Here is a 26733-nt window from a genome sequence, read left to right as displayed (position 1 = left end):
ACACCCTGTGGCATTCCTGCATGACTGCTGCTGTGGGGCTGGGCCTGCAGCCCTCCCTTTTGCCAGATCGTTCTGCTCACGCCCAGAGCACACCTTAGATTGCTGCAAAGTTTTAAAGAGTCGGACATATTGCCGTCCAATTAAAATGCGAGGAAACTGGCAATCTGCTATAAAGGGGAAGGCAGCAATCTCAGTGCAAACATAATAAGTGTATTATTTCAGCCTTTGGGCTAGGTCCTCGGCAGCACTGAAGCAGGCCATGAGGTGTTACATGGTGACTAATGATGCTGGCTCTATGCCATCCAGGGATTCTCCTAGGGCAGGGGATGGGAAGACCCGGTAGCTTGGTAAGGCTGCCTTGCACTATAGGACCAGCGCAGTGCACCCTTACTGGGGCCATGTTCTGGCTCTCTCTTTAGATGAATACTTACAAGGAAGCAGACTAATGCAATGTGATGCAATTTTGGTCCTGCTGATGCTATCTCTGGGAAGATTCTGCCCTGATGTTGAACAGGGCCACCCAGAGGATTCAGGGGGCCCGGGATCTTGGACGGCGGGGGGCTCCTGCCTCCGAATTGCTGCCAAAGATCTGGCACTTTGGCAGCGGGTCCTGGGGTGGAACCCCCACACTGATGGCAGCCTGCAAACTTCTAATGAACCTGTATTCCTTTGCCTCATGAAGCACTGCCAGAAAATAAAGCATTATATTGCTGTCCAGACCATCCCTCTTCTATTCCATCCCTGCTCCTTGGGTTTAAAGGCACAATCCTATGTAAACTATGCAGCAATGGCTGCAATCTGAGAACTACAGATTATGCCCCTTTTTAAATACATTTGGTTCCTGGCCTCCACTCCTGTTTTGCACCTGTCAGTTTTCACTTGTGTGGGATCCCCACAAAGAAATCAAACCCAGCCGGTGAGAGCACCTATAGGCTTTCCTGCAGCTGGTGCCTAGCAACACATGTTGCAAATCATTATAATGACAGCTAAATTTCATATTAGTTTATTCTTTCCCCCAGAGCAGCTCTCAGACCATCACCAGAAAGAATGGTATCTTACAAATGAATGGTATTTGAGGAGCTGGCTTTCTGCATCTGTCACACACATGCGTTACCACCAGCTGCAAGGCCGCACAAAACAGCTTCTGGTCTGAAATAATTTATTTCTCTTCTCTCTGCTTCCAATAACATTGCTGATTTTTGAAGGGTCTTAGGGTAATATATCTGCTTTGCATTGACTAGTTCATCTGCAGTGCTTTACATTCTGAATAGGGAGCTTAATTTACTGAGCCAGATTCTGATACATTCACTCACGGTGCGTCCTAGACTCAGATCCTGCAAAACTACTGTGTAGTGCTCGGGCTTGAGCCCAGGCTCTGGGATACCCCAAATGTCTACACTGCAATTTTACAGCCCCGCAGGCTGAGCCCCGTGAGCCTGAGTCAGTTGAAACAGTCCAGCCACAGGTGTTTAATGGAAGTGTAGACATGTCCTATGGAATTCTGGGTAAGTATAGAACAAAAATATCCCGACAAAATGGTGTTACAAAGTTTGCCACAGTGAAATAAATGGAGCTAAGTTACCAGACAAGTATATTGCTGTAACAAGTGACTGCTTACAGTTATCCTGGCTAATTGAATTGTGCGTGTTCAGGTGACATTTAGCAGTAGCGAGCATTTCTGAGGTGAAACTTTCATGTGCCAAACTCAACTCTTCCCATAGTTATCCATTCAAAGGGACACTGAGAGGTCCACTTAAGATTTGTATAAACAAAGTTTTATAAAACCCAAGAACAGCAGAAATATTTCCTCAATTATTTTTAGTTTAACTGAAAATTGAGTGATTTTTGTTTGCAATTAAATGTTCCCCTTGTGTTTCCAAACCAAACATTGTAGCATTGCAATAATGCATGAGAACCATCAAGAGAAATTGACAATTTGAATGGTCTGGGAAGATAGAAATGCAAAAAGGTGCCTGGAGTCACAACACAGATTAGGACATTTGAGCCAGACTCACCAGTAGACGCTGGTAACATAAAGCAGCCATAAACAGGTGCAAAAAATAAAAAGACATGGAAAACAACTCATGATGATCATGGGCAGATCCAACCCAATCACATTGCACTGGAGGCAGAACTTAGCACTCCTGATGCCATTAGCAACCCCTATTGACTGCTGAAATCTGAAAGGGCAAGATTTATCAAGGCGATACAACAGTCACTATGGTGCCCAAGTTTTTTAAATCCAGATCTGCAACAATTCTGGGTCAATATTTTTAAGATTGCAAAGCAGTTACGCAAGCCATTTCTTGGGTGCCTGTGTAGCTAATTCCTGCTTCTGTCTCAACAGCGTCTCTCAATGACACTAAAGAGCCCCTAACTTTTCCCCCCACTGGTGACAACCCTCACTGGGACATTGTACCTCCTTTCTGTGCTCCCTAAGCTAGCACAGATACATCTCCAGCAATGCCTGCCAGCTGCAGCAGTGGTACGTGAATCCAGTGGCATCAATGCCGTGTTCTGGGCTGCTTCCTGGGTGACGTGTCACAGATGAGACAGTGAGAGGTGTTATTCTGATTCCACCTGTCTTCCCCTCTCCAACACTATCCTGAGGACACTCTTTGATATCTCCAGAGCACCTTCCCTCCCAGGAGCTTCACTGTGCAGTAGGTCAGAATTATTCTCCCCATTCAACAGAGAGTGATCAGTGACTTTTCCCAAGGCCAGGGAAATAGTGTAGCCAGGAGGCAGCACGTTCTGCAGCCCGACCTTGGTATGATACATCAGCTGGGATGAGTGACTGCAGCCATACCAGGTGCTGATTTGGCAGCCCAGCAAGGAAGATTTGGGGCCCCAGTTTGCTTGGGCCTCAGCCACTCCCATTTCATTCTGCTTATACAGGGGTGAATCTGGGGAAAGGGACTTTGGGGGGATGATTGCGGGATTGGGCAGGGGTGACTCGAGAGGAGGCGTCAGGGGCGGGCAGGGGTGAATTGGGGGGATGGGTGGATGACTCCAGCAGGGGTTGGGTGGGGGTGACTCTGGGGGTCTGGGTAGTGACTCCGGTGTGTGTGTGTAGGTGACTCCAGGGAAGGAGGGTCTGGGGTGACTCCAGGGGGTCCTGGCAGGGGTGACTCCACGGGGGCTCTGGGCCCTGGCCGCTTGGGATCCTGCAGCTGGGGTAGCGATGCCAATTTTAGTTGGATGTGTTTCTGGCTATTTCATCACGACATCATTTTTAATTAAAAATGAATCTTTAATTCCTGGAGACTCCAGGCCAATCCTGGAGGGTTGGCAACCCTCGCTGGGGGCGGGTAACACAAGGGGTGCTAAGACCCTGCCGCGCCCCACCTGGGCGCCAGAGAGGGCGGGTAAGAGGCGGCGCTGGGACCCCGCGGGCTCCGGGCCGCCAGCCGTGAAGGGGCGGAGCCTGAGGAGCTGTTGCCGGGCATGCGCCGGGGCGGGATTGGCGGCGCCGCGCGCTGCCGGCCGATAAAGGTCTCGCGGCGGCGTTTGACGTCACGCGGAGTTAATTTTAAACCCGGACAAGATGGCGGAAGGGGACGCGGCGCGGCGCGGCCAGCGAGCGGGGCCGCCAGGTAACGCGGGGCCGGCCGGGGCCCGCGGCGGGGCCTGCCCGGGGTGTCCGGCTCCGGCCGGGGCTGGCACAGGGTGTGCGGCTCTGGGTAGTGCGGGGGGGGGCACAGGGTGTGCGGCTCTGGGTAGTGCGGGGGGGGCACAGGGTGTGCGGCTCTGGGTAGTGCGGGGGGGGCCAGGCTTGCCCAGTGCGTGTGGGGGGGCAGGCACAGGGTGTCCGGCTCTAGCTAGTGTATGGGGGGGGGGCACAGGGTGTCCGGCTCTAGCTAGTGCATGGGGGGGGGCACAGGGTGTCCGGCTCTAGCTAGTGCATGGGGGGGGCACAGGGTGTCCGGCTCTAGCTAGTGTATGTGGGGACAGGGCTTGCCCACTGCATGGGGGGGCACAGGGTGTCAGGCTCTGGGTAGTATATTAGGGGCCAGGCTTGCCCAGTGCATGGGGGGGCACAGGGTGTCAGGCTCTAGCTAGTGTATGTGGGGACAGGGCTTGCCCACTGCATGGGGGGGCACAGGGTGTCAGGCTCTGGGTAGTATATTAGGGGCCAGGCTTGCCCAGTGCATGGGGGGGCACAGGGTGTCAGGCTCTAGCTAGTGTATGTGGGGACAGGGCTTGCCCACTGCATGGGGGGGCACAGGGTGTCAGGCTCTGGGTAGTATATTAGGGGCCAGGCTTGCCCAGTGCATGGGGGGGCACAGGGTGTCAGGCTCTAGCTAGTGTATGTGGGGACAGGGCTTGCCCAGTGCATGGGGGGGCACAGGGTGTCAGGCTCTAGCTAGTGTATGTGGGGGCAGGGCTTGCCCAGTGCATGGGGGGGCACAGGGTGTCAGGCTCTAGCTAGTGTATGTGGGGACAGGGCTTGCCCAGTGCATGGGGGGGCACAGGGCGTCAGGCTCTAGCTAGTGTATGTGGGGGCAGGGCTTGCCCAGTGCATGGGGGGGGCACAGGGTGTCAGCTCTAGCTAGTGTATGTGGGGGCAAGGCTTGCCCAGTGCATGGGGGCTGGCACAGTGAAGCAGGCTCTGGCTAGTGTATGGGAGGCAGGACTTGCCGGGGTGGGGGTGGCACAGTGTGTCAAGGTCTGGCTAGTGTATGGGGGGATCAGGCTTGCCCAGTGCATGGGGGGGGGCACAGGGTGTCAGGCTTGCCCAGTGCATGGGGGGGCAGGCACAGGGTGTCAGGCTCTAGCTAGTGTATGGGGGGGGCCAGGCTTGCCCAGTGCATGGGGGGGGCAGGCACAGTGTGTCAGGCTCTGGCTAGTGTATGGGGGGCATGGCTTGCCCAGTGTTTGGGAGGTGGGGGTTGGCAGGCTCTGGTTAGTGTATGGGAGGCAGGACTTGCTGGGGGTGGGTGGCACAGTGTGTCAAGGTCTGGCTAGTGTATGGGGGGACCAGGCTTGCCCAGTGCATGGGGGGGGGCACAGGGTGTCAGGCTTGCCCAGTGCATGGGGGGCCAGGCTTGCCCAGTGCATGGGGGGGGGCAGACACAGGGTGTCAGGCTCTAGCTAGTGTATGTGGGGGCAGGGCTTGCACAGTGCATGGGGGCTGGCACAGTGTAGCAGGCTCTGGCTAGTGTATGGGGGGGCAAGGTTTGTCTGGTGCATGGAGGTGGCAGGCTCTGGCTGGTGCATGGGGTGAGTGGCACAGATTGGCAGGCTCTCCCCAGGATATAGGGGGCAGGATTTTAGTACATGGGACAATGGCACAGTGGCAGGTACTTGCTAGTGGATTTTGGGGTAGGCTGTATGTAGTAGGCCTGCCCAGCACGTTTTTGGGGGGAGGACTGGCAGGGTCTGGTCCATACACTTAAGGATCCAATTGTGTCCTGTGTTTGGTGGGTGGGGAGGAGAGCTGCTGCTGGTAGGTGTGGGAGCTGTGATCTGTAGTCGCGGTAGCAGTGCTGCTTGGAGGAATCTGCTCTGATTGGAGTACAGTACTGGCGGTTCATTTATGCTGTGACCTACTTTTAAGTAGAACAAAAATCCTGAAGTGCCAGTTTTATCCCTTCCAACTCCCTCATTTGTTGCTTTTCAGCTCCTTTCCCTCCATAGGGAAAGGTTCTTTGAGCTTTGCCCCTGTGCAGATAGTTACTGTGATGAGTCTGGAGCAACACACTCAGTGTGTGCATAGAGGGAGTTTTGTGGCAATGCTGAATTGAACTGATAACATTTTAGTGACCTCACCCTGTGCTGCAACATGGTTCTAACTGGCAAGTGACCCAGGGACCTTGCCTTTGTGTATGTCATGATAAATTATGTGCATAATTGTTGCTAAATCTCTCAGGGAGAATCAATTTGTAATACTCTTATCACTCTGTAAATAAACCCAGGCAAATGATAGCATTTGGATACTATGATGATGGGAAATGCAGGAAACTTAATATTGATTAAAATGTTAAGCCATGTAAAACCTTAATGACTCAAATCCTAAATGATGGGAGCAATTTATTTTCTCATTCAAATAATAAAACTGAAACAGCCCTAGTTATAGGTACTGTGCTTACTGGTTCTGTTCACAGCATTTAAAGTGGGCTCTGGTTGTGAAATTTTACTGACTAGCTGAGAAGAGAGATTGTGAAGAAGAACTAGACTTTCCTTGCCCCCTTACAAGAGTGTGCTTGTATAAACATGCTGCTTGTCATGGAAGCAGATTTGTACAGTAGAGCGTCAATGTTCTTGTTGTAGCAAGTCCTCTCTTCATAATGGGACCTTCTGTCTTCAAGGGTTTGCTACTTAGACTCGTATATATTTGAGTCTAAGGTCATACAGAATGGCTCAGGAAAAAAACGAACATTTGAGAACATGTGAATGTCTGATTTGAGAGCTAGAAAGACAGGCAATGTTTTGCAAAGTCATAGGATCTTGGGGAGTTAGAATATAATGTAATATCTTCAGTTGAATGTTGAAGTCAGTAATTTGGGCAGACTTGCAACACTTTGTAACTACACTGTTGCATGATTCTAACACTTAGTTTGAAAACCACATGGTTGAAGTCAGCATTAACCAAAAGCTGACTGGTGGATACCATGTGCTGCCATTGATTAGTGGTGATACAGTTGCTGCTGGATATGGAGACATCTTGGCAGAAGTAGAAGTTGGAAGTTGCAGATCAGATACTCTGCAAACCTGTTGAAAGGGGGGAATATCTGAATATTTTTGACAGTGTTGCTGCTCTTAGTAACTTAAAATAGTCTGAAGATCAAATGTCAAAGATCTGAAATTACTTACGTTCTTTGACACAGTTCTCATGACTTATTTCAACAGTAAATTACCAGTTTGTGGATTTCCTAGCTTTTTATAGGTCAAAATAAAATCTGTTCACCTGTAACAAGTGGCCTCACTGTGACAGCATTCTCATCATAAAACAGGAACACTTCAAGTGAGAACATAAGTCGTCATGGAACTACCTTAGCAAGACATTTGCTTTCACATTAAATCAGTGCTTAGCATTGGAGGAGCTTTCTGTGTCGTATGTACCATCATGTAAAGCACATTGGCAGATTCATAACATCTGGAGAACAGGAGGGAAGTGTAATAAGATAGGTATATAGAGGCTGTTATTTAAAGGGAATTAGACACCTAACACCCATTGATTTCAATGGGACTTAGGTGCTTATATACTGTTAAAAATCTGGCTTGTAACTTGTCTTCTGTGTCATATACTTCTTTACGGAACCTAAACACTTCCCTTAACTTACAACTTTTAATGATGTTGTTCTTCCTCATTAAAAATCTATATTTGTTCAACAGCAGTTCTGTCCTTCAGGGTAAAGTGTGCTGCCTTTGAGAAAATAGGGAGGGGATGGTCTAAGGAAAGACTGGACAGACTCTAACACCATTGACTCCACTGTCTTCTCCCTTGCATCACTAGTGTTCTTAATGGCAACATCAGAGCTATATCAGTCCTGAAGCTCGCTTGGTCATACTGCCAGTACAGTAAAAATGGTGGCAGTGAACTTCTGAAGTACAGACTAGAATTGGAACAGAACTAAATTCACGTTCTTCTCACTGAGTGAAACATAACTGTAATATTCTGTCTTGTATGACAATCACAAATTGCGAACCTTTCACCAGGGCTAGGATAAGAGGAAATAGAAAATTATGACAGTGTTCATATCCTTGTCAAAACACACTAGACCACATCAAAATCTGATTACTCAGTTCTGAGCAGTCATGGACATAGGACAAACTTCATACTCAAAGGATACCATCAAAGCTTTTCCAGTTTTGACTGCAGCCCCTGGGGCTAGCTTGCCTTTATATTATTATTTATTATATTCAGCAGTAAAGCAAGGAACTGCAGTTAGCAGAAGACTTGAAGCCTAATACATAATCTATAGATCAAGCAAGATGACCGACGTCTTGTACTTTAGGTCCCAAGTAAGATTTCCAGTCACTTAAAATATTGCACTGTATCAATAAACATGCAGATTTGCTGTGTCCATTTAACAACCTGAACTTCTTCGAATGATGTGCAAAAAGTTCAAAGGGACAATATCAAGTTTAAAATCCAGAGTTTGAAGTGGTTTGCATTCTTGCTTACATGCAACAGTGTGTGTGTGTATACACAGTGTTGAACTGTGCATTTGCAGTTCACCAACTTGCATGCATTTCATTAATCCATCCTGGACCAACATTTTACACTTGATTTACTAACAGTTTAAATGATTAAAAATGACTTCTTAGTCTTGTCCAAGCTGAGTGAAATCCCAAAAATATAGTTCTTGTTTACACATGCTGGAATTCTTGCAATCCAAATACTGTAGAGGAATTTTGAAATACCTATACTTATTCTGAAATCTTAAACTTAACATGACTTCTGAACATTGCAATGAATTCTATTTAGCTTTTTGTGAAAACAGAACCACTTCAATAAGCTAAGATCTGAGTTTGAGCTGTCTGGCAGTGGTGCCTCTTTCCTGTTACAATGAAAATATTTTACTCTGAGCATTGATGGATCATTTTCCTCATATGTTCAGAGCTTTGCCATAGTCCTGCAGTTGAGTGTCAGTGGAACTCTGCATAGGTTTGCCCACATGAATCCAATTTCAATATTGGAACTTATGCTTGTAACATGAATACTAGAGCAAACTAATCTGTTCTAAGGAATGGTCTCCTTTTATGGATAAAAGCAGGTTAATGATATTTAAGAACAGTATTTCAGTTAATTTTTGTCATGCAGTAGTCTGAAAGGAGTAAGGGTATCTGTACAAATAGAAATAACTCTTGGCAACTAATTTCACAGGAAATGTTTGAGTACTTATCGGGGGAATCAGTAGCTGATCATATCATGCTTCAACTGTATGACTTCAGCTGTTTGCAGAAAGCCCCCAATAAGTTTCACTATACTGATTTTTTTAAGAGATGTTCAAAATAAAATCAGAACATTTTGTTTGCGCTGTATAAACTGGAAGTTTCCCTCATGCAGTGGCATGCGGATTGGGCCAGTCACATTTTTTAATACCTGGTAGCTATCTGAAGTATCTTAAAGGGACCCTCAACTCAAACTTCTTGAAATATACTAACTTTAAAAAGTCTCCCATGTCTGACAGATTTGAGGCATACTGTTTAATGGGCACTGTTTATCTAAGTTTTAAAAAAATTCTGGCAACAAGGGAGAAACTGTCTGCAAGGGGCACAGGAAAACTGACTTTACTTTGTGCATAAAAGCACTGTATGAAGAGACTTTTTTGCTTTCAATTACTGTAATCTTGGCTATTAAATCTAACTAATTAGTAAAAACAAACCTCATTTTCAATTGGTATTCCTTTGGCATCGGTCCTATAAAGCTTGCATGAAGTGGTCAATGCAGCACTCCCGCTGTGTGATCCTTGCTGTTTCATTCTGTGGACCACCAGAAAGTGCCAGAGAACACAGCTTAAGAACCGTTGTCTTGAGAAACCTTTCAAGTTCAAGTGCAAACCATGATAGCTGTCACGTGCCAAGCAGAGAAATTTAGACAATAGTTATTTTACCACTGTGTACAACCAGGTTTGTGTAGCATATACACTTGCTATGTTTTTTTCAGTGGACCGATCACATTTTAGTACTAACTTCCTGTGAAATTCTGGATTGGCAAAAAAGTCACTTCAGAAGCAAATATTTAATCAGACTAGCTATAATATATATCTATGTATTACACTGACTTTAAGTGGGGAACATTGACATCTGGAAAACAAACTGTTTTTCAAGTAGTGGCTAGTAGTGTGTAGACACAGGTAATCAAGTTAGTTTAAGTTGGATGTAACACCCACACACTCTGTGGGCCACACACAGAGATTGATGAACGTGCTACAGCAGTTGTCCCCAATGTGGTGCCCGCCGGGGCATTTATGTGCACCCGCCTAGTGCCCAGCAGGGGAGAGAAGCTGCAGCCCCGTGCCTGCTGGGAACAGAGAACTCCGAGGCTGCAGGCTGTGGGTGCTGGTGTTCTCTGTCCCCGGCAGGCACCAGGCTGCGGCTTCTCTCCGGGGTGAAGCCGTGGCCCCGCCCCTGCTGGGGACAGAGAACTCCGAGGCTGCAGGCTGCGGGTGCTAGTGTTCTCAGTCCTCGACAGGTGTGGAACCTGCCTAGTGCCCAGCATGGGAGAGAAACCTCGTCACCGTGCCTGCTGGGGACAGAGAACTCCAGGGCCGCAGGCTTCATTCTATGTTAAAGTAACAATAATAAATACATTTGGACCAGCAGTTCAACTATGTTTTACTTTTTTAAATAAATAAGATGAAAACTGCTTATGATATTTATTTTTTGTAAAAACTCAATTTTTCTTACAGGTAGATAAAAAAGAGCAAATTCACATGGTAAGGTGAAAGTAATTGCCAAATAATTTAATACCTTTCACATGTAAAATTACCCTTTATATCTTATGGATTCATATTATGTAATAGTAAATATGATGATTTTCATATCATTTAATGTACAAATACAAAATAAGCCTTGAAAAATTGTTGGCGTCCGCCACACTCTTCTGAAAACATGAATGTGCTACTGGCCACAAAAAGGTTGGGGACCACTGTGCTACAGTCTTAGTACAGCTGGGGCTTCTGGTTCATGCAGTGGAGGCAAATGCATTTAGAACTGGAGGTCCCAGGTTTTGTACCTGCTGCCAATGACCCACCCAGGAGTGCAGTGTTAGACGACAAACTTCCGGAAAGTTCTCCAAACAGAAAGCCAGCCGCCTCAACTTCCAAATCAGCATTTCGTGTTAATACCCAAAGGTTTTGTATCGGTTGGCTATGTGAAATTTGTCAGTGCTCATGGGAATGTTTAATCTGACCTTTGAGACTGGACTAAAACAAGATTCTCTCTGAAAATACATTAAAAATGCAGTTGACCCTCCTCTAATCAATCTCATATCAAATATTCTGAAGTGCTTGTGTATTCCTGTAGCCTCCCTTGATATTGGCTAGTGGTTAGCTGCTATTTAGGGATGGGGAAAAAATTAAATGATCAAGACTTAAGCTATTTAGGAGCTAAGGGGAAATCCTGCAAAGAGTAGCTGGGGAAAGAACATTTTCTTCCTGCAGCTCACGCAATAGCAGTAAATAATTCAGTAGTCATGAACAGACACACTAGAAATGTGAACATGTAAAGTGCTAGATCAGTGCACTATTTGCATCTGCAAAATGCCTCTCAAAGACTAATCCGGTGAGGAATGTAAATACTATCTCCATATTATCGTTCAGGGTATATAGAGTGGGGAATGGAGATGGTTTTGGTGACTTGTGCCAGGCTACACAGGGAATCATAGGAAGGGACTTAAATTGTAACCCTTTCATTTTTTGGTCTCCTGCTCATGGCTTCCTCTCTGAAAGAGGAATATTTTGCTGTTTTCTCCTTGTTGGATGGAGACTTCCCCCTCCCAGTTTCTGATATCTTTCCTTTTCTCTAGCTGGCCCCCCATTAAGAACTTCAGTTTCGTGTTTAAACTTCTGCCCAGAGGATGAGCACATGGTTTCTTTAATTGCTGTTGCACAACTGACCTTGAATGTAGCACTGCTGCATGGCAGGATGGCACTTGCACATCACTATTGATCTAAGTGGATTGCTCTTCAAGAACTGGAATGAAAACCAGAATCTGACATTCATCCTGAGTCTTCAACTTTTCTTCCTTGCGTGTTTGCACAAATAAAAAATCCATAGATCTACAAAATAGGTTTCAAAATATAGGCATAGACACTGATATAAATTAGAACTAGCTTATAATTATTCAAATATAACTGGGTTAAAAAATAATTACAGAAGTGATGAACTATGCTTAATGAAGTGACATGTCGCTGACCATCTTGGTGAATAGACTCCATACTCCAGGTGTCCCTAAGCCTCCAGGTGTCAGAAGCTGTGACTGGATGATGGGATGGATCATTCAAAATTGCCCTATTCTGTTCGTTCCTTCTGAAGCACCTGGCATTGGCCACTTTCAGAAAGTAGGATATTGGACTAGATGGATCACTGCCATAACCAATATGGCTGTCATGTTAAGTTTTACTGGTGCAAAACTGTGTAAGTGAAATCAGAATCAGGCCCCAAAACATCTTCAGTAAAGCTGCAGTCACACACTAAGATGGAAGGAAAAAGTAGATTAACATGACATTGTCTGTTTTATAACTCTGCATTGTATAAACAACTTATTGATATCAGGAAAATATTTAACATGTATGTTGGCACAGTTTGTACTGCATGACTACCAGTAAAATGAAACTTCATTTTCAATCAAACTAAAAAATGTGAGGAGAATCCTATTGAAATGATAAGTGCGTGTTCTGTGATACAGGGTCTGCATTTTTACACTACACAGTCCAGGAAAGTTGTTCTCACCGAGTGATACAGCTCAATTTGAGATAAAGACGGTGTGTCGTGAAGTGCAGTTATTTTAACCTTGTACATAAGCCAAATCTTATTAGTGCCCCCTCCAAACTCCCGAGGGGCTGGCTTGCACCACTTATGTCTCGTAACTTTCTTGAGAGTAGGTAAAAAGATAGAAGGAAGAGCCAATTTTCTTTCTTTACTTCTTGGCAGTGGCTGTTGCTTTCCTGAATCTTTTTAGGGTATGTCTACACTGGCAGAGTTACAGTGCTGGCTGTTACAGTGCCACTCAAAGTGCTGAAGGGAAATCGCTTTTGTGTGTTCATGCTGTCAGCTGCCTGCACAATAGCATGTTCATACTTGCAGTGGTATTCAGAATGGTGCACTCTGGGCAGCTATTCCACGGAGCATCTCTTCCCCTTAAGTCGCATCCTGCTCTGAAAGACCATGACTTGGCGCAACATGCGTGACATTGGATGGCTTTGCACAAATGAGCTTCTTAACTGCAGAGGGGTGACAGATGGCCTGCATATTCCAATTCTGGTACCAGACCACCTAGCTACGAGGTATTTCTCAATGGTTCTCCAGGCGCTTGTGGATCACCGTGGGCATTTCACGGACATTAATGCAGGCTGGTCCGGAAAGGTGCATGACGCATGCATCTTTCGGAACACTAGCCTGTTCAGGAAGCTGCAAGAAGGGACTTTTTTCCCGGACCAGAAGATCCCTGTAGGGGAAGTTGAAATGCCCATTGTGATCCTGGGAGATCCTGCCTACCCCTTACTGCCGTAGCTTATGAAGCCATACACTGGGCACCTTGCCGGCGGCAAGAAGTAGCTCAACAGGCTGAGAGAGCAGAATGGCTCTTGAGTATGCTTTTGGCCATTTAAAGGCCTGCTGGTGCTGCCTGTATGGGACCTGGCCAATTACAATATTCCTGGTCTTATAGCCATATGCTGTACACTCCATAATATCTGTGAAGGAAAGGGTGAAAGCCAGAGACCAGAGTTATTAGAGGGGTGCAGCACGGGGCTACAAGGATCAGGGATGCCTCGAGGCAGCAATTTGAAATTGAAAGCCACTAATTGTTGCAATGCTTGGGAGTACAGTTCTTGTAATGCTCGGAGGTGGTTGTGATTGGTGCAGATGATGCACTATGAAGGTGTAAGAAAAATGCCTGTTTGCTTTAAAACCAAAACAATTATTTCATTAAACAACTACTGGATTGGGGAGAGAGGCCAGAAAAAAATCAGCACCGAGGGGGATGGGGGAAAGGAGAGTCGCTGGAGAAGGTGCGGTCCCGGGATGGTTAAAGCTAGGAGGTTGATAAGTGTGTTGGCGTGTATGGGAGGCGCATGGAAAAGTTTTGCAACAGCATCTGCAGGGGAGGGCGTGAGTGGAGCTGCTTGGTTTGCAGTGCTAGTAGCGCCTGGAGCGTGTCCACTTGACGCTCTGTAGCATTTAAGAGCCGCTTTGTGTCTTCGTTCTGGTGCGCAGCGTTCTCCTTTTGGTCCCTCCTCTTGCTGTCCTGCCACTCCTTCAATTCTTGTTTTTCAGCTGTGGAGTGCATCATGACCTCACACAGAAAGGTCATATCTGTGAAGCCAAAATGCAACATTTTACAGAAGTAGTATTGTTTGCCACACACAGACTACTGATTTAAAACACAGCCACTATTCATATACCTGTCTCTAACTGGCTGACCCCGGCAAGCACACATGAGCCACAAGACACTCCAAATGGTGAGTAACCACAGGGGCAGGGGAAGTCACTGTTCCAGGACCGTACTGTACACTGGGCATGTGGCTCTTGGGGAGAGCCAGCACTATGAGGGGGCCTTATAATCATTCCTGTCCCCACATTTTCCCCAGGCTGTGTTCATTATGGAAGATAGCTCGTTGCTGAGGGTGAGCAGGGAATCAAGACGCGGCGTCTGCTCTGGCCCTTATACGGCTCAACTGTGTGCAGCAGTGGTGCCTGCCCCTCCTCCCAGTGACAGCAGGGTGGCATGGGAAAGTTACTCTTAATGGGGCAAGAAATGAAGCAGCGCTGCCAAAGAACCTGCGGCAGCGGATTGACCAGTATTTCCATGAGAGGTTTCTGGTGATCTGAGGCAGATTCCCATGAAGTGAGGGAGTCAATCAACACCCTGTTCCACAGCTCAGACTAGGCATGTGGTGGTATGTGCATCATACAGACACAAGCCTGCTTTCTGCAACTCTCCTGCCCCAACAACTTGCTTCAATGATTCCCAAAATCAAAGCCACTTAGCAGGACCCTCTGTTTGTGCTTCGCCAAGTTCCGACAGCTGTAATTGGTAGGCTCCTCTGGGGTAGAAAAGAGCTCCGGAGGCTGTATGCATCTCTGACTCTGAGTTGTCCTCTGCCTCTGGGCCTCCCTTCCCCTCCACATCCTTGTCCAAGATTTCCTCCTCCAGTCTCAGTCCACGCTTGACTGGCATGCAAGCCACTGAAGTATCCATGATGGCCTTTGCAGTGGAGGTGGGGTCGTCACCGGGTATTGCAGCCAGCTCTTTGTAGAACCGGCAGCTCATGGGTGCAGCACCGGAGTGATGGTTTGCCTCCTGCACCTTGTGGTATGCGTTCCGCAGCTCCTTCACTTTTGACCCTGCGCTGCAGTGTGTCCCAGTCATGGCCTTTCTGTCATGCTTTGTGAAATCTGTCTGTAGGTATCATCATTCCTATGGCCGGAGCACAGCTAGGATTGGACAGCCTCCTCTCCCCAAATGCTAATGATGTCCAGCAGCTCAGCATTTCCCCACGATGGAGATTTCCTGGTGCGTGGAGCAGACCTCGTCTGCTGGAAAGATGTGCTGAGACACTGCTTATATCACCAGGCAAACAGGAAGGGGACTTTCAAAATTCCCAAGGAATTTATGGGGTGGGGATGATTGGTCACCTGAGGGCAGGGCAGTAGAGTTCAAATAGATGACCAGAGAGAGGCAAGAACAGGCATAGTAGGGTACCTCCCAGAGGCCAGTTGCAGCTCTGTAATCGACCAGAGTGTCTACATTGGCACCGCAGCGCTGTACTCCTGGTGCAGAAAGCTGTACACCTCTCAGTGGTTTTTTACAGTGCTGCAGCTGCGCAGTTTCTGCGCACTAAGTGGCTTGGTAGTGTGTACGTCTCAGGAGTTATAATGCAGAAAGCTGCTTTACTGTGCAGAAACTTGCCAGGGTAGACAAGGCCTTAATGTGGTCGGATTTGAGATTCCTTTGGTTTGGGGGCTAATTAGGAACAGAAAGCATACTGTCACAGCACAGAAGATTGACAACTTGTGGAAACTCTCACAGTATCACTTTCAGGTGAGGAGCAAGCAGTGGGAAAAGGTCAATTTTTAAAGCACCAAGATCCTGCTTTCATGCATAGATCCTGACTCCTTGCAAATACACAGAATGGCGTTGAGCATTTCAGCAGCAAAGCCTGTCATGTAGTCTTGGTGGCTGTTGTGACCAACCTCATTATCTCTAGCTTGCTTGCATATATATACCTGCCCCTGGAAATTTCCACTGCATGCATCTGACGAAGTGGGTATTCACCCACGAAAGCTCATGCTCCAAAACATCTGTTAGTCTATAAGGTGCCACAGGATTCTTTGCTGTTGTGACCAAGTATCTTCTATTTAAAAGAGAGAACTTTTTCCTTGACAACAGTTTCCTTACAATGTAAACCTACAAAATACACTTAATAGCTCAAAAAAGTAATGTGAAGAGTTCTTGTTACTTGTTCATGTATAAAGTAACGCCTTATTCTAAATATTATATTTCCATAGTATTAGCTTTAGTGAGATACTTTCTCATCACTGTTGCTATTCTGTTTGTTGGAAGTGGAATTTAGATTAAATTTTATGGGGTTGGGACATTATTTCATGTTGGTTGTGTTATGTGCTCTGTGTATAGTAGTGTTGTGGGGTTTGTAAGATTTGGGTGTCTCACCTACATTAGAAGACCGCCCTGGAAGAGGTTCTGTCTGGGAAAGCTGTGCAGTTAGTGAAATCTATTGGGTTCAAGTAAAATACAAAGTATTTAAAAGCAAGTATTGTCTCTAAATGCTAACAGGACTTTTAAACCTTAATTCTAGAAAGGTAGCGCTTCCTTAGATGTTACATTTATAATGATAATCTTATGTATAGCTTTATTTCTAAGATGCACATTTTTGTAAAAATGTAACATTCCTAAAGCTTCATGCAAGAAATCGGCTAGTTCTAAAAGTACTGTAGAAATAAGTAGTATTTGTGTGGGTCAGCTGCTGAATCCTTCTCACATGGCACATTCCTAAAGGTTTAACAGTGAAGAAAAGAATCTTCTAGTATAAACTGAAGTTAATGGTATTATACATGGAAGTTGAACTAATCTTAAGAGCCGTATTCAAGATCCCATATAAAAATGGGCATACAGTACTTCATGGACAAAACTTAGAATGGAAATGGAGACATCTATGGAGCATTCAGACACTGCACAGGAATCTTGATTGTATGAAGAGATGTATGGAGTGTGAAGAGGATTTAAGTTGGCTCATCTAATAGAATGTGAATAATCAAGAATAACATGCCATTTAAGTACTTTGCATTGCAGGCATACCATTCTTTTGGTCCTTTTTGTTAACCAAATATCCTACTAGACTATTCTGTAGTACAAAATACATGACTAGCCTCCTATTTTTATAGAGCATTAGAACTGGCTAAAAAGAGCTCAAAGTGAAAAGTAATCCATTATTGTACTTGCTTGGGGTCCCTGTGTCAGCTCTGTCACTGTAATGTTTCTGTTTCTAAAAAAGACCCACACAAACCGAGGAAACTGACAATATACTTTCTTAGATGCCCAAAATAAACTGGAGCGAAGCTTCCATGTATTGGTTATAGTACTATTATGGTCCTATCGTAGGAGGTTAGTAAAGCTTCAGACAGAAGCACAATTAAGGTGACTGTCCCTTCAGATGAAAACAAGGTTTTAAAGACTAAAGGACAGTGACAAAGAGTTGCTGTGTATATATCTTCACTGTATAGAAAAGTGAAGGTCAGAAATAATTACAGCAATATTGGATTAGAATCTCACTCATCTGGTTGACTGATGGCAAAGAGGGAAACAGTCAGCTCCCTCTTGTCTTCCTTTCATAATCCTTGCCATCTTGTCATTCTCTTCCACATTATTCATTCTTAAAAAAGGGTGTTAGAAGGCAAGTCTGTGCTTAAAATGATGCAGCAATGCAGCAACACTCGTCCAATTGTGCAGCGTTTCAGTGATGATGCTACTACGCTGATGGGAAAACTTCTCCCGATGGTGTAGTGTTAATCCACCTCCGCAAGAGGCAGTAGCTATGGTGACCGAAGTTTCCTGTCGACATTGTGCTATCTACACTGGGAGTTAAGTGTGTATGACTGGGTAGATTTTCCACACACTTGAGTGACATAGTTATACCGACTAGTTATACTGCTAGTGTAGACCAAGCGTAACAGAAATGCACTTTGTTTGTAGATATAAATTGTATTAGCGTCACCCGTGCCACCAACTGGTTACAAAGTTAGTTTAAATTGTAGTGTAAACAGGACTTAATGGAGTGAAACTGAGATGATCTGGAGAACTTAATACCTCTATTATGAGGAAGTGCTTTATGCAGGAGCAGCATAAGAATTTTTCTTTGCACTCATGTGGGAGGGGTGTAGGGGACCCAGGAAAAGGAAATTTGCTTGTTTGGCTGCAATTCTGTCTATCTTGAGTAGTCCTCTTGGAGGCCAGATTGATTTAAATCACCAAGTGGAAAACCTCGATTTAAATGATCAACTTTAATCAGCTTTTCCATTTGTACTTCCTTTCTCTTTTAAAGAAAGGTGCATTCTCATTGGTTGACATAACTATTAAAACACATTGATTTACAACTAAATAGCCTTTACACTATATTTGATATTTCTTTTGATTACCTAGGAGGATACACTATATACATTCATTTTAGCAGTTATATAGTTTAACGTTTTCAGATTCTTAAATGTACATTTTCGGTATGTTAGAAAATGGTGAATGATATTGCTCACTTACTAGACATTTAACTTTTTGCTCATGAATTGTCAAGCTGTGTTAAGATGGTAACTGTAATTAAATTCTAAACAGCATATAAAACTTATTTTTATTAAACAAAACAACCTTAAATGTTTTGGATATAGAAACTTCTTATCAAAATATTTCAAATGTACAACTAAATGATTTATTAAACAGGAGGATTAACTGTATTCTGTGAATTAAACTGATTTATTTAATCTTAACCTGGGAAATTTTTCAGTTACATCTAAGTGAAAGTGATGGGAGCTTAAGTTTCTACTCAGTCTTTTGAAGATGAGACAGTCTCCTAGGTGGCTTAGGCTGACCTACTGTGCCATATTTATAAAGCTTGACATCAAAAATTAGATGTTTCCCCAATTCTTTTCGTTAGATAGAAAAGCAGCCTTTTCCTCATTTTTTGGATGAGACTTAGGGATTCAAGAAAAAATTACGTAATAAATAAAAAAATCCAATTTAAATAAAAATCATTAACTTCTATTCATCCTCTCCTCTGCTGATACTGGAAGAACTTATGCTGTTCTTTCCTACATAGAGCTTTCTCCCCCTCGTTTAGCAAAAGTTAACCTGGTAGTTTCACTAACACTGGTTTACCACAACCAGTTATTTAAAATTCATCTTTGTCAAGGAAAAATCAGGATGATCAACTTTTCTTGTTGGACAATCAGATACTTCTCCAAGGCCAACTTGGATTCTGTAACAAATTTCAATACAATCCCAGTTTGATGATGCATGCTATTAAATCTGCTTTCACATACAAGAAATTGGTTGCCTGAGGTTTGGACAAATTCTGCTTCCCTTCCCAATGTGGGATCTGACCACTTCTGGAGGCAGTAAACAAGACACTTTTGGGGACAGGGGAACTTGCGATACTGCATTTTTATTTCCCCATTCACATATCTTAACTTACCAGAGTATTTCCTAGAACAGCATCGTACAGCTTGGCTCTGTCCTGGTAGAGCTCATTCTAGGTGAGAAGGAAGAGAAACAAACTTTTAAGTTTGTTACTGTCTCCTCCTTCCCCGTCCCCAACCCTTAAAAAACCAAACCAAACTTTCCTCTTCAGCAGTAGGGGAATATAATTGTCTCAGCTGCTTGATCCATAGGGTGTCCCCAAAACAGAAAGTGCATATTGAAATTTGGCTGGGTTTGACACATTTCATACCGCTACAGTCTTTGCAGATACTCACTACAGCATTTTTCTGAGGCCCAACTTGTGTGAAAGCGAACTGCTGAATATATCAAGGTGAGGAGGAGTATTAACTTTTTGCCACCTATCCTTCAGTAATGTACTGTCTGCAGAAAAGTCCTGCCTTTCCTCCTGAATTTTAAACAACAAAATACCAGTTCCAATATTACCATTTAGTGGGAACTCTTCCTCTGCCATTGTATACACACCTGTTAATAAATAGACCTTTGATTTCTTTTGTATATCTAGCTATGAAATTTCTTGGGTTTCTAGGTGACCAGAATATCTTCTCTCCCCATTCCCTTATGGGCATGCAGCTTCAGGTACTTTGCCGCCTTATGGTTTTATATAATCAATCCAGAATTAACAAACATAAGAAACAGAACTTCTGTAATTAGAAAGGGATGGGGGGGGTGGTAAATATTCATTTTCCCCCTTATTCTTGTGGATTTCCAAACAAGTCTTTGGGACTTAACTCATCCATCCTATTTATAGCAGAAATATTCAAAACACTTAAATATTTCTGGCCTTAAAATGAGCTACTTGGCAGCATTTGCTAGTCAGCAATAGAAAGGCAGTGATGTGTAGAAGTCTGCAGTGGTGCCATAACTTTCATGGGAATCTTGCTGTGAATTTACAAAATAAGACAACTGGAAAAAAGTGTAGATAGCAATTGTTGATTTAAAAAAAATCATTTTATCACTTAGGAGTGTAGCAGAACTATCTCATAATTGAACTATGAAATATTTTAGATATTGTAAACGTGCTTATAAATTAACTAAAGGAAAGTAAATTTTATTTACATCTGTCCCTTAAGAGAACTAGTAACTCTATTAAAATTTCACACATGCCTACACTTTCTCTGTTCAGTTCAGTACCCCAAAACAGTAACCACACTCAGGCCTCTCTCACTAGAGAAAGGAGAGAGACTTAAAAATGCCAGTCCTTTAGATGGATGAAAAGATCTGACCAGTGCCTTAAATTAAATTATGCTTCTTCACACTATATAAAACTCTTCAAGAACTAGCTTGGAATCTTAGCTCAAACTTTACATCCAAAAGCTCAAATAGGAAACTTTCTGATCATAATAAACTTCCCTTTAAAAGGGGCCGCTATAAACTTTAAAATATATTTATCTGAAATGTTGATACAGTATCTAGTGAGCTTACAAGCAAAGCCTGAGATTACTATGATTGGAAAGTTATCGAGACAAACTTCCTGAGTGTTTTCAGTTGACTCTGCATGTGATACACTTTGTGTACTCCCTTTCAGATTCTCCTGTATCAGCCTTTCCCTTATAAATATCAACACAGGAGCAAAACAACATCTATTTTTAAAAAAGCTGGCACTTACTTAAAAAGGTTACTGTATCAAATGTTTTAACATAAAAGGCCCCAAGCAAACTGTTCCTTTAAGCAGTTTTCATACTAGTATCCCTAAGTAATTTTTTACTGCTAAATTTTGAGCTGATTTTACTTCTCATGTAAGGCAGTATTTTCCTATAGGCTTCAGAAAGATGGAATGAATAGAGGTCATTCAACACTCTTACAGAAGCCTGGTGTTAGGAAATAATCTTAGGTTTTGATCTTTTCTTTTGTAACCAGTTCTTGTTGTGGTGAGTGCAGACAAACTCTGTAGTCACTTAACGAAAGACCATTCCTGCCCCAAAGAGACTACAATCTGAATAGTCTAAGTGGGAGGGGAACCATGAGCAGAGAAGTGGAGTATTCTGTCTTCTCTTGGGATACAGTGTACTGAATAGTTGGTAAAACTATTGTTTTAATTTTCCAGAATGAAATTACTGTAAAATGCATATAAGGCAAACACTGTGGGTACTGTGACAGGGTGAGGCCAGATGGCTACAGGAGAGTGATAGAAGGCAGCTAAATTAGCCTCAGGTTAAGCAGGTCCCTTTTCCCTGGGTAAGGTATCAGGGGCAGTTCCAGAACAATCAGGAGCTTGATTGTTTAAGGCAGTTAAAGCAGGCTAATTAGGACACATGAAGCTAATTAAGAAGCAGCTAGAATCTGTTAAGACAGGCAGGCTAATCAGAGCACCTGGTTTAAAAAGGACCTCACTGCAGTCAGGGAGGGGTGTGCGAGGAGCTGGGAGCAAGAAACAGGTGAAAAGCCGAGAGTGAGTAGGCATATTGCTGGAGGACTGCGGAGTACAAGTGTTACCAGATATCAGGAGGAAGGTCCGGTGATGAGGACAAAAAAGGTGTTGGGAGGAGGCCATGGGGAAGTAGCCCAGGGAGTTGTAGCTGTCATGCAGCTGTTCCAGGAGGCACTCTAGACAGCTGCAATCCACAGGGCCCTGGGCTGGAACATGGAGTAGTGGGCGGGCCCAGATTCCCCCCATCCCCCCAACCACTCTCTTATATAAGAGGAGTTGATCTGGACTGTGGGTCCCACCAGAGGGGATGGTCTCTGACCTGTCCCCCAACCCATTAGGGGAGCCAGCAGAGACTCTGGGGATTGTCCTCATTTTCCCCATGCTGGCCAGCAATGAGGTTAGCCTAGTGAACAACAGGTTTGTGCCACTAACAAAAGGAGCCAAGCTGAGGACTGCCGAAAACCTCTGAGACAACAAATCCACCAGGAAGCACAGAACCCACCAAGGCAGAGGAGGAACTTTGTCACAACACCAAACTAGTACTAATTACTCTCAATCAATTTGTAAGCACCTAGAGGATATAGGGTTATAAGGAATAGCCAGCATGGATTTGGCAAGAACTAATCATACCAAACAATCTAATTTCTGAGTTCGACAGGTTTATTGGGATGCCAAGCAGGTGAGGGGTTGAGGGAGAAAGAGAGGGAAGAAGTAGAAATGATATATCTTGATTGTAGCAAGGCTTTTGACACAGGCCTACATGACTGTGTTCTGAGCAAGCTTGGGAAATGTGGCCTAGATGAAATTACTAGGCGGATGCACGACTGGTTGACAGACCAAAATCAGAGTAGTTAATCAGTGATTCACTTTCAGACTGACAGGGTGTGTCTAATGAAGTCTCGCAAGGGTCAATCCTGCGGCTGGTCTCGTCAATATTTTCATTGATGACTTGGATAATGTAGTGGAGAGTGTGCCTGCAAATGTTTCAGATATCAACAAGCTGGAGGGGTTGCAAACACATTGGAGGACAGGATTAGAATTCAAAACTGGAAAACAGTCTGAATTCAACAAGAAGAAATTCAGACAAGTGCACAAAGCAACAATGAGTCTCTGGCACCTTAAAGACTAAGAGATGTATTGCCTCTGGAAATTTCCGTTACATGCGCCTGACGAAGTGGGTATTCATCCACAAAATCTTATGCTCCAATACATCTGTTAGTCTTTAACAGGACTTGTTGCTTTTTACAGATCCAGACTAACACAGCTACCCCTCTGTTCCTTCTTTGTGAAGTAATGTGCACTTGTCTAGAATCAATCAAATGCACAACTGCAAAATGGGGAATAACTAGCTAGGCAGTGGAACTACAGAAAAGGATCTGGGGTTATAGTGATAATGTTGAATGAGTCAATGTAATGCAGCTGCGAAAGGCTAATATGTAAGAGACTGGAGGTAATTGTCCTGCTCTACTTGGCACAAGTGAGGACTCAGCTGAAGTACTGTCCAATTCTGGGCACCACACACTAGGAAAGATTTGGAGAGTCCTGAGGAGAGGAGATAACTGTCCATATGCAAACGGATTCTGCATCTCCTTGAGTCCTCAATAGCGATGGTGCCACCACTGTTCTGTAGCTTTGCAAAGCATGCTGTTCTGTTTCACTGTTGCTATTCAGAATTGCATGAGCAGCTGGACACTGGCAAAAATATCCATTTGCTGTTTGGAGAAGTTATGAGCAGGCATTGGAGTTATTCACTGAGGCAAAAGAGCTGAGGCAAGAGAGATTTCCCCTCCCCACACCACTTAAATATATATTTATGTATATATATTTATGTATATATATGTATATGTATATATATATATATGCATGGTTGAAGAGTTACACTAGTTGAGATGACTTCTCTTCTATCCGTCCTGGCCCTCCTTATGACAGCCATGTGGCTTGTGGGGGTAGAAGAGACCAAATTCTTCCTTCTGTTGTGCATCTGTGGTGTGAGAGTGTGGCGCTTCAGACTGTGGTGTGTTCACAGTGTGGCTGTGCAGGACTTTTTAAAATCCCGGTCCCACCTATTCCTGCTGTTATGGCAGCAGGTCCTACAGGATCCCAGTCCCAGTGCAGGGCTCTGCGTTAGTCCCGTGCAGGGCTCTACTTCTGATTGTTGTAAGACCTTACAACAAGCCAGAGGCTGAGAAAATAGAGGTCTAAGCATAGTCCAGAGAAAACACTGGTACAAATCCCAGCATCGGGAGTTTGGTTTTTCATCAGTTTGATGCTCCTTCACATTGCTGATGAATGGACTCTTACCTTTGTCTTTTATAGCTGCATCTGGCTAGTGGATGCTTGGTGAGTCTTTCAAGACCTGCTGGTAGCCAAGGCCTTTCAGCAGCCAAATGCAGCTGGATATTCCCCTTCTCACTTATACCAAGCCAAAAAAATTTTTTGGGTGGGGGGAGGAACACCCCTCTCACACTTCCCCTGAGTGCATTTTTTTCCAGATCTCATCCCTGTTGTAAACTCAAGCTGTCAACTTTAGTATCTTGTTCAGCTTTAGTCATGACTTAGCTAGAATTAATTTTCTTGAGAGTTTGTGTTTAAGTAATGATACTTGATGGACCCATTCCCAGAGTTCAGTTTTGAGGTAGGAAACTAAATCTTTTTTGTGTATGCCTCCAATTTAAATTAATGTAGCTATGTCTAATAGTACTAGTGCTCAGTTGTGTGGAAAATGCTAGCTGAGGAAGCTAGGCCAGACCTGACTACTGGACACTGTATTCAGTTTTCAAGTTCAAGTAGGCAAGTACGTCTTTCTTAGCAGTGCTGTGGGGGATAGGTGTAAAGGGTTGGCTCTAGAGTGCTATGCCACAAACTCTGTTTATAGATCCCTGGTGGAATAGGCTCTAACACTAACTTAAACAGATGTTCACTGCAATACTCATCTTTGATATGGGACCAGAACTATTTAGCTTTGACTTTGTCAAGGCCCAGAAAATATGCACAGTTATGGGAGTTGAGGAAATCTGAGACTCATATCGTAGAATCTGTCTGACTTCTAAAGTTTACACATCTGCTGTTGATGGAATGAAGACAATATCATGTTTCCTGTGAAATTCAGTTAATCTTGGGACAGTGAGTAGAAAGGTTTTAAAGATAATTCTGTTGCTATGAAAGCTAGGAGGAGAAACAGCCTTGTGGTAATTATCCATTAAGCTTATTTCTGTAAGAGCCAAGGGAGGTACTGTTGCAGGGTGCTCAAAATGCAGTGTAGAGTCTTCAAGGGAAAATGAGGTTCCAGACAGGAGCTTTGACAGTTCCCCATTGCTTTGAAAGACTTTTTTCAACACTATGAACTGAGTACTACCCTTTTTTTATTTAAGCGGATCATGAGATGTGTGTTCACAATGCTTGGAAGCAGAAATTTCTTATTTTCATAGACTGGAGTGCATGTGTTCTTAGAACTGGATGACAGTAGACAGCTCTTGCCAAGAATCAGATGATTGGTCACTATCATGCCACTGGAGTCGTTAGGCTTTGTGGTAAACTACTGAATGTCTTACTATGCTACAAAACCATTGGAATGCATAGGAGCTCTACTCAGAGGTGTCCCTGTCTGAGAGCAGGGTCCATGATACTGTAGACCTGCCAGAAATGACTTGTTAGAACCAGCAGATGGTGGCTAGGATTCTGCTATCAGCAGCATCCTTTGTTTATACCTAGTGATTTGTCCCCACAAGAAACAGCCATCACTGGATCCTGAGGTACCTGTGAAAGCAACTCATGCAAGGACCTGGTGATGGGAGACCTCTACCTTCTGGGCTTGACTGAGATTATCATTGGACTGTCTGTTGGATCTGGACTTCCACATTCCTTCAGCTCAAATTGGAATGACTGCAATGCGCATTATTATGGTTTGACTAAACCCAGTCAAGAAAGCCTCACACCCATGATGCTTGCTTTCTCTGTGAATTACAGCTACACACATCATCTGGAGATTAGGGCAAGCCAGAGCCTATAGGGACCTGGTATTCTACCAGGTGTCACTTAAAGTGGGAGGGAAATAGGATCATGCCTGTGTTCAGAAGCCCTGTTGGTGTGGCATAGAGAGCAGTCTTTCAACGCTTCTAGTGGGAAAGGAGAAGCAAATTAGTATCAACCAGCAAATGATCCCTGGAACAATTCTTTTAAACAAATCCAAGTAGTACCTGCTGCCCATCCTGAACACGTTAACTGTAGGGACGTGCAGCAAGACTTTTTTCTAGCTGTTCACAACAACCACACCAGGGGCATGTGGTGCTAAATGAGTCAGGTCCTAAATCACTTAGGGCTGTATCAAAGTGCACTGGGAACCAGTGGAACATATAGTGAGTACTAATGTCTATGGTAATGTCAACACAGCACACTAAGGCCAGTCTGTGTGACCCACACCTGCGCACTCAGTGTTTCCAAGTCCATGCTTGAGCAGCCACACTGCAGTGGAAACCTGACCCTCTCAGCCATGCTGGCTATTCCATACGGCAGTACGCAGACCTGAGTCAAATTCAGCGTCTATGGCCATATATTATCATATACGAGGATTCCTAGTGCCCTTGCCTGGTGAAGCTGCTCTGGGGCTTGTTTCATAGTGAGCTGTGGGAGAACTTGTCTGTCTGTTCCACAGGAATTGAATGACAGTGTTTTGGCTGGCTTTGGCCTGCCAGCACATTTGGACGAGCCAATTTGTGTCCCCACACTCTCAGCAGCCAGAGCCAACATGGATCCTGCCCCAGTGGAAGAACTTCTCTGCCTAATGCTCTCAGTCTTAACTTGGAAAACAGGTGGACACCAGCACCGTGCAGGTGCGACATTTTGGCCTTTTCTGAGCTGCCAAAGACACCTCTCAAAGGGGCATACTAATGTACCAGCTGTGACCCAGCTGATGCTGCTCATGCCTGTTGCTTTAGCTGCAGATTCCACCTGCATTGACTGACGCTTC

At 44.4% G+C, this 26733-nt stretch overlaps 1 protein-coding gene across 2 annotated transcripts in view; it reads left to right on the top strand.

The window, feature by feature from the left end:
- Positions 1-3488: 3488 nt before the first annotated feature.
- The window catches only part of ATL2 (atlastin GTPase 2), a 57252-nt gene continuing 34007 nt past the window's right edge, over positions 3489-26733 (top strand). The window contains exon 1 of one of the 2 annotated variants that reach the window (XM_030558257.1): positions 3489-3596. In XM_030558257.1, coding sequence (XP_030414117.1) covers positions 3548-3596 — 49 coding nt within the window. In that variant the 5' untranslated portion in view covers positions 3489-3547. The remainder of the gene's footprint in view (positions 3597-26733) is intronic. The other variant, XM_030558258.1, reaches the window with a different exon arrangement.

The sequence above is a fragment of the Gopherus evgoodei genome, chromosome 3 (assembly GCF_007399415.2).
Source record: "Gopherus evgoodei ecotype Sinaloan lineage chromosome 3, rGopEvg1_v1.p, whole genome shotgun sequence".
In the NCBI taxonomy this organism is placed as follows: Eukaryota; Metazoa; Chordata; order Testudines; family Testudinidae; genus Gopherus; species Gopherus evgoodei.
Note: the sequence above shows the minus strand (reverse complement) of the source record. Positions and strands in the feature narration are given on the sequence as shown.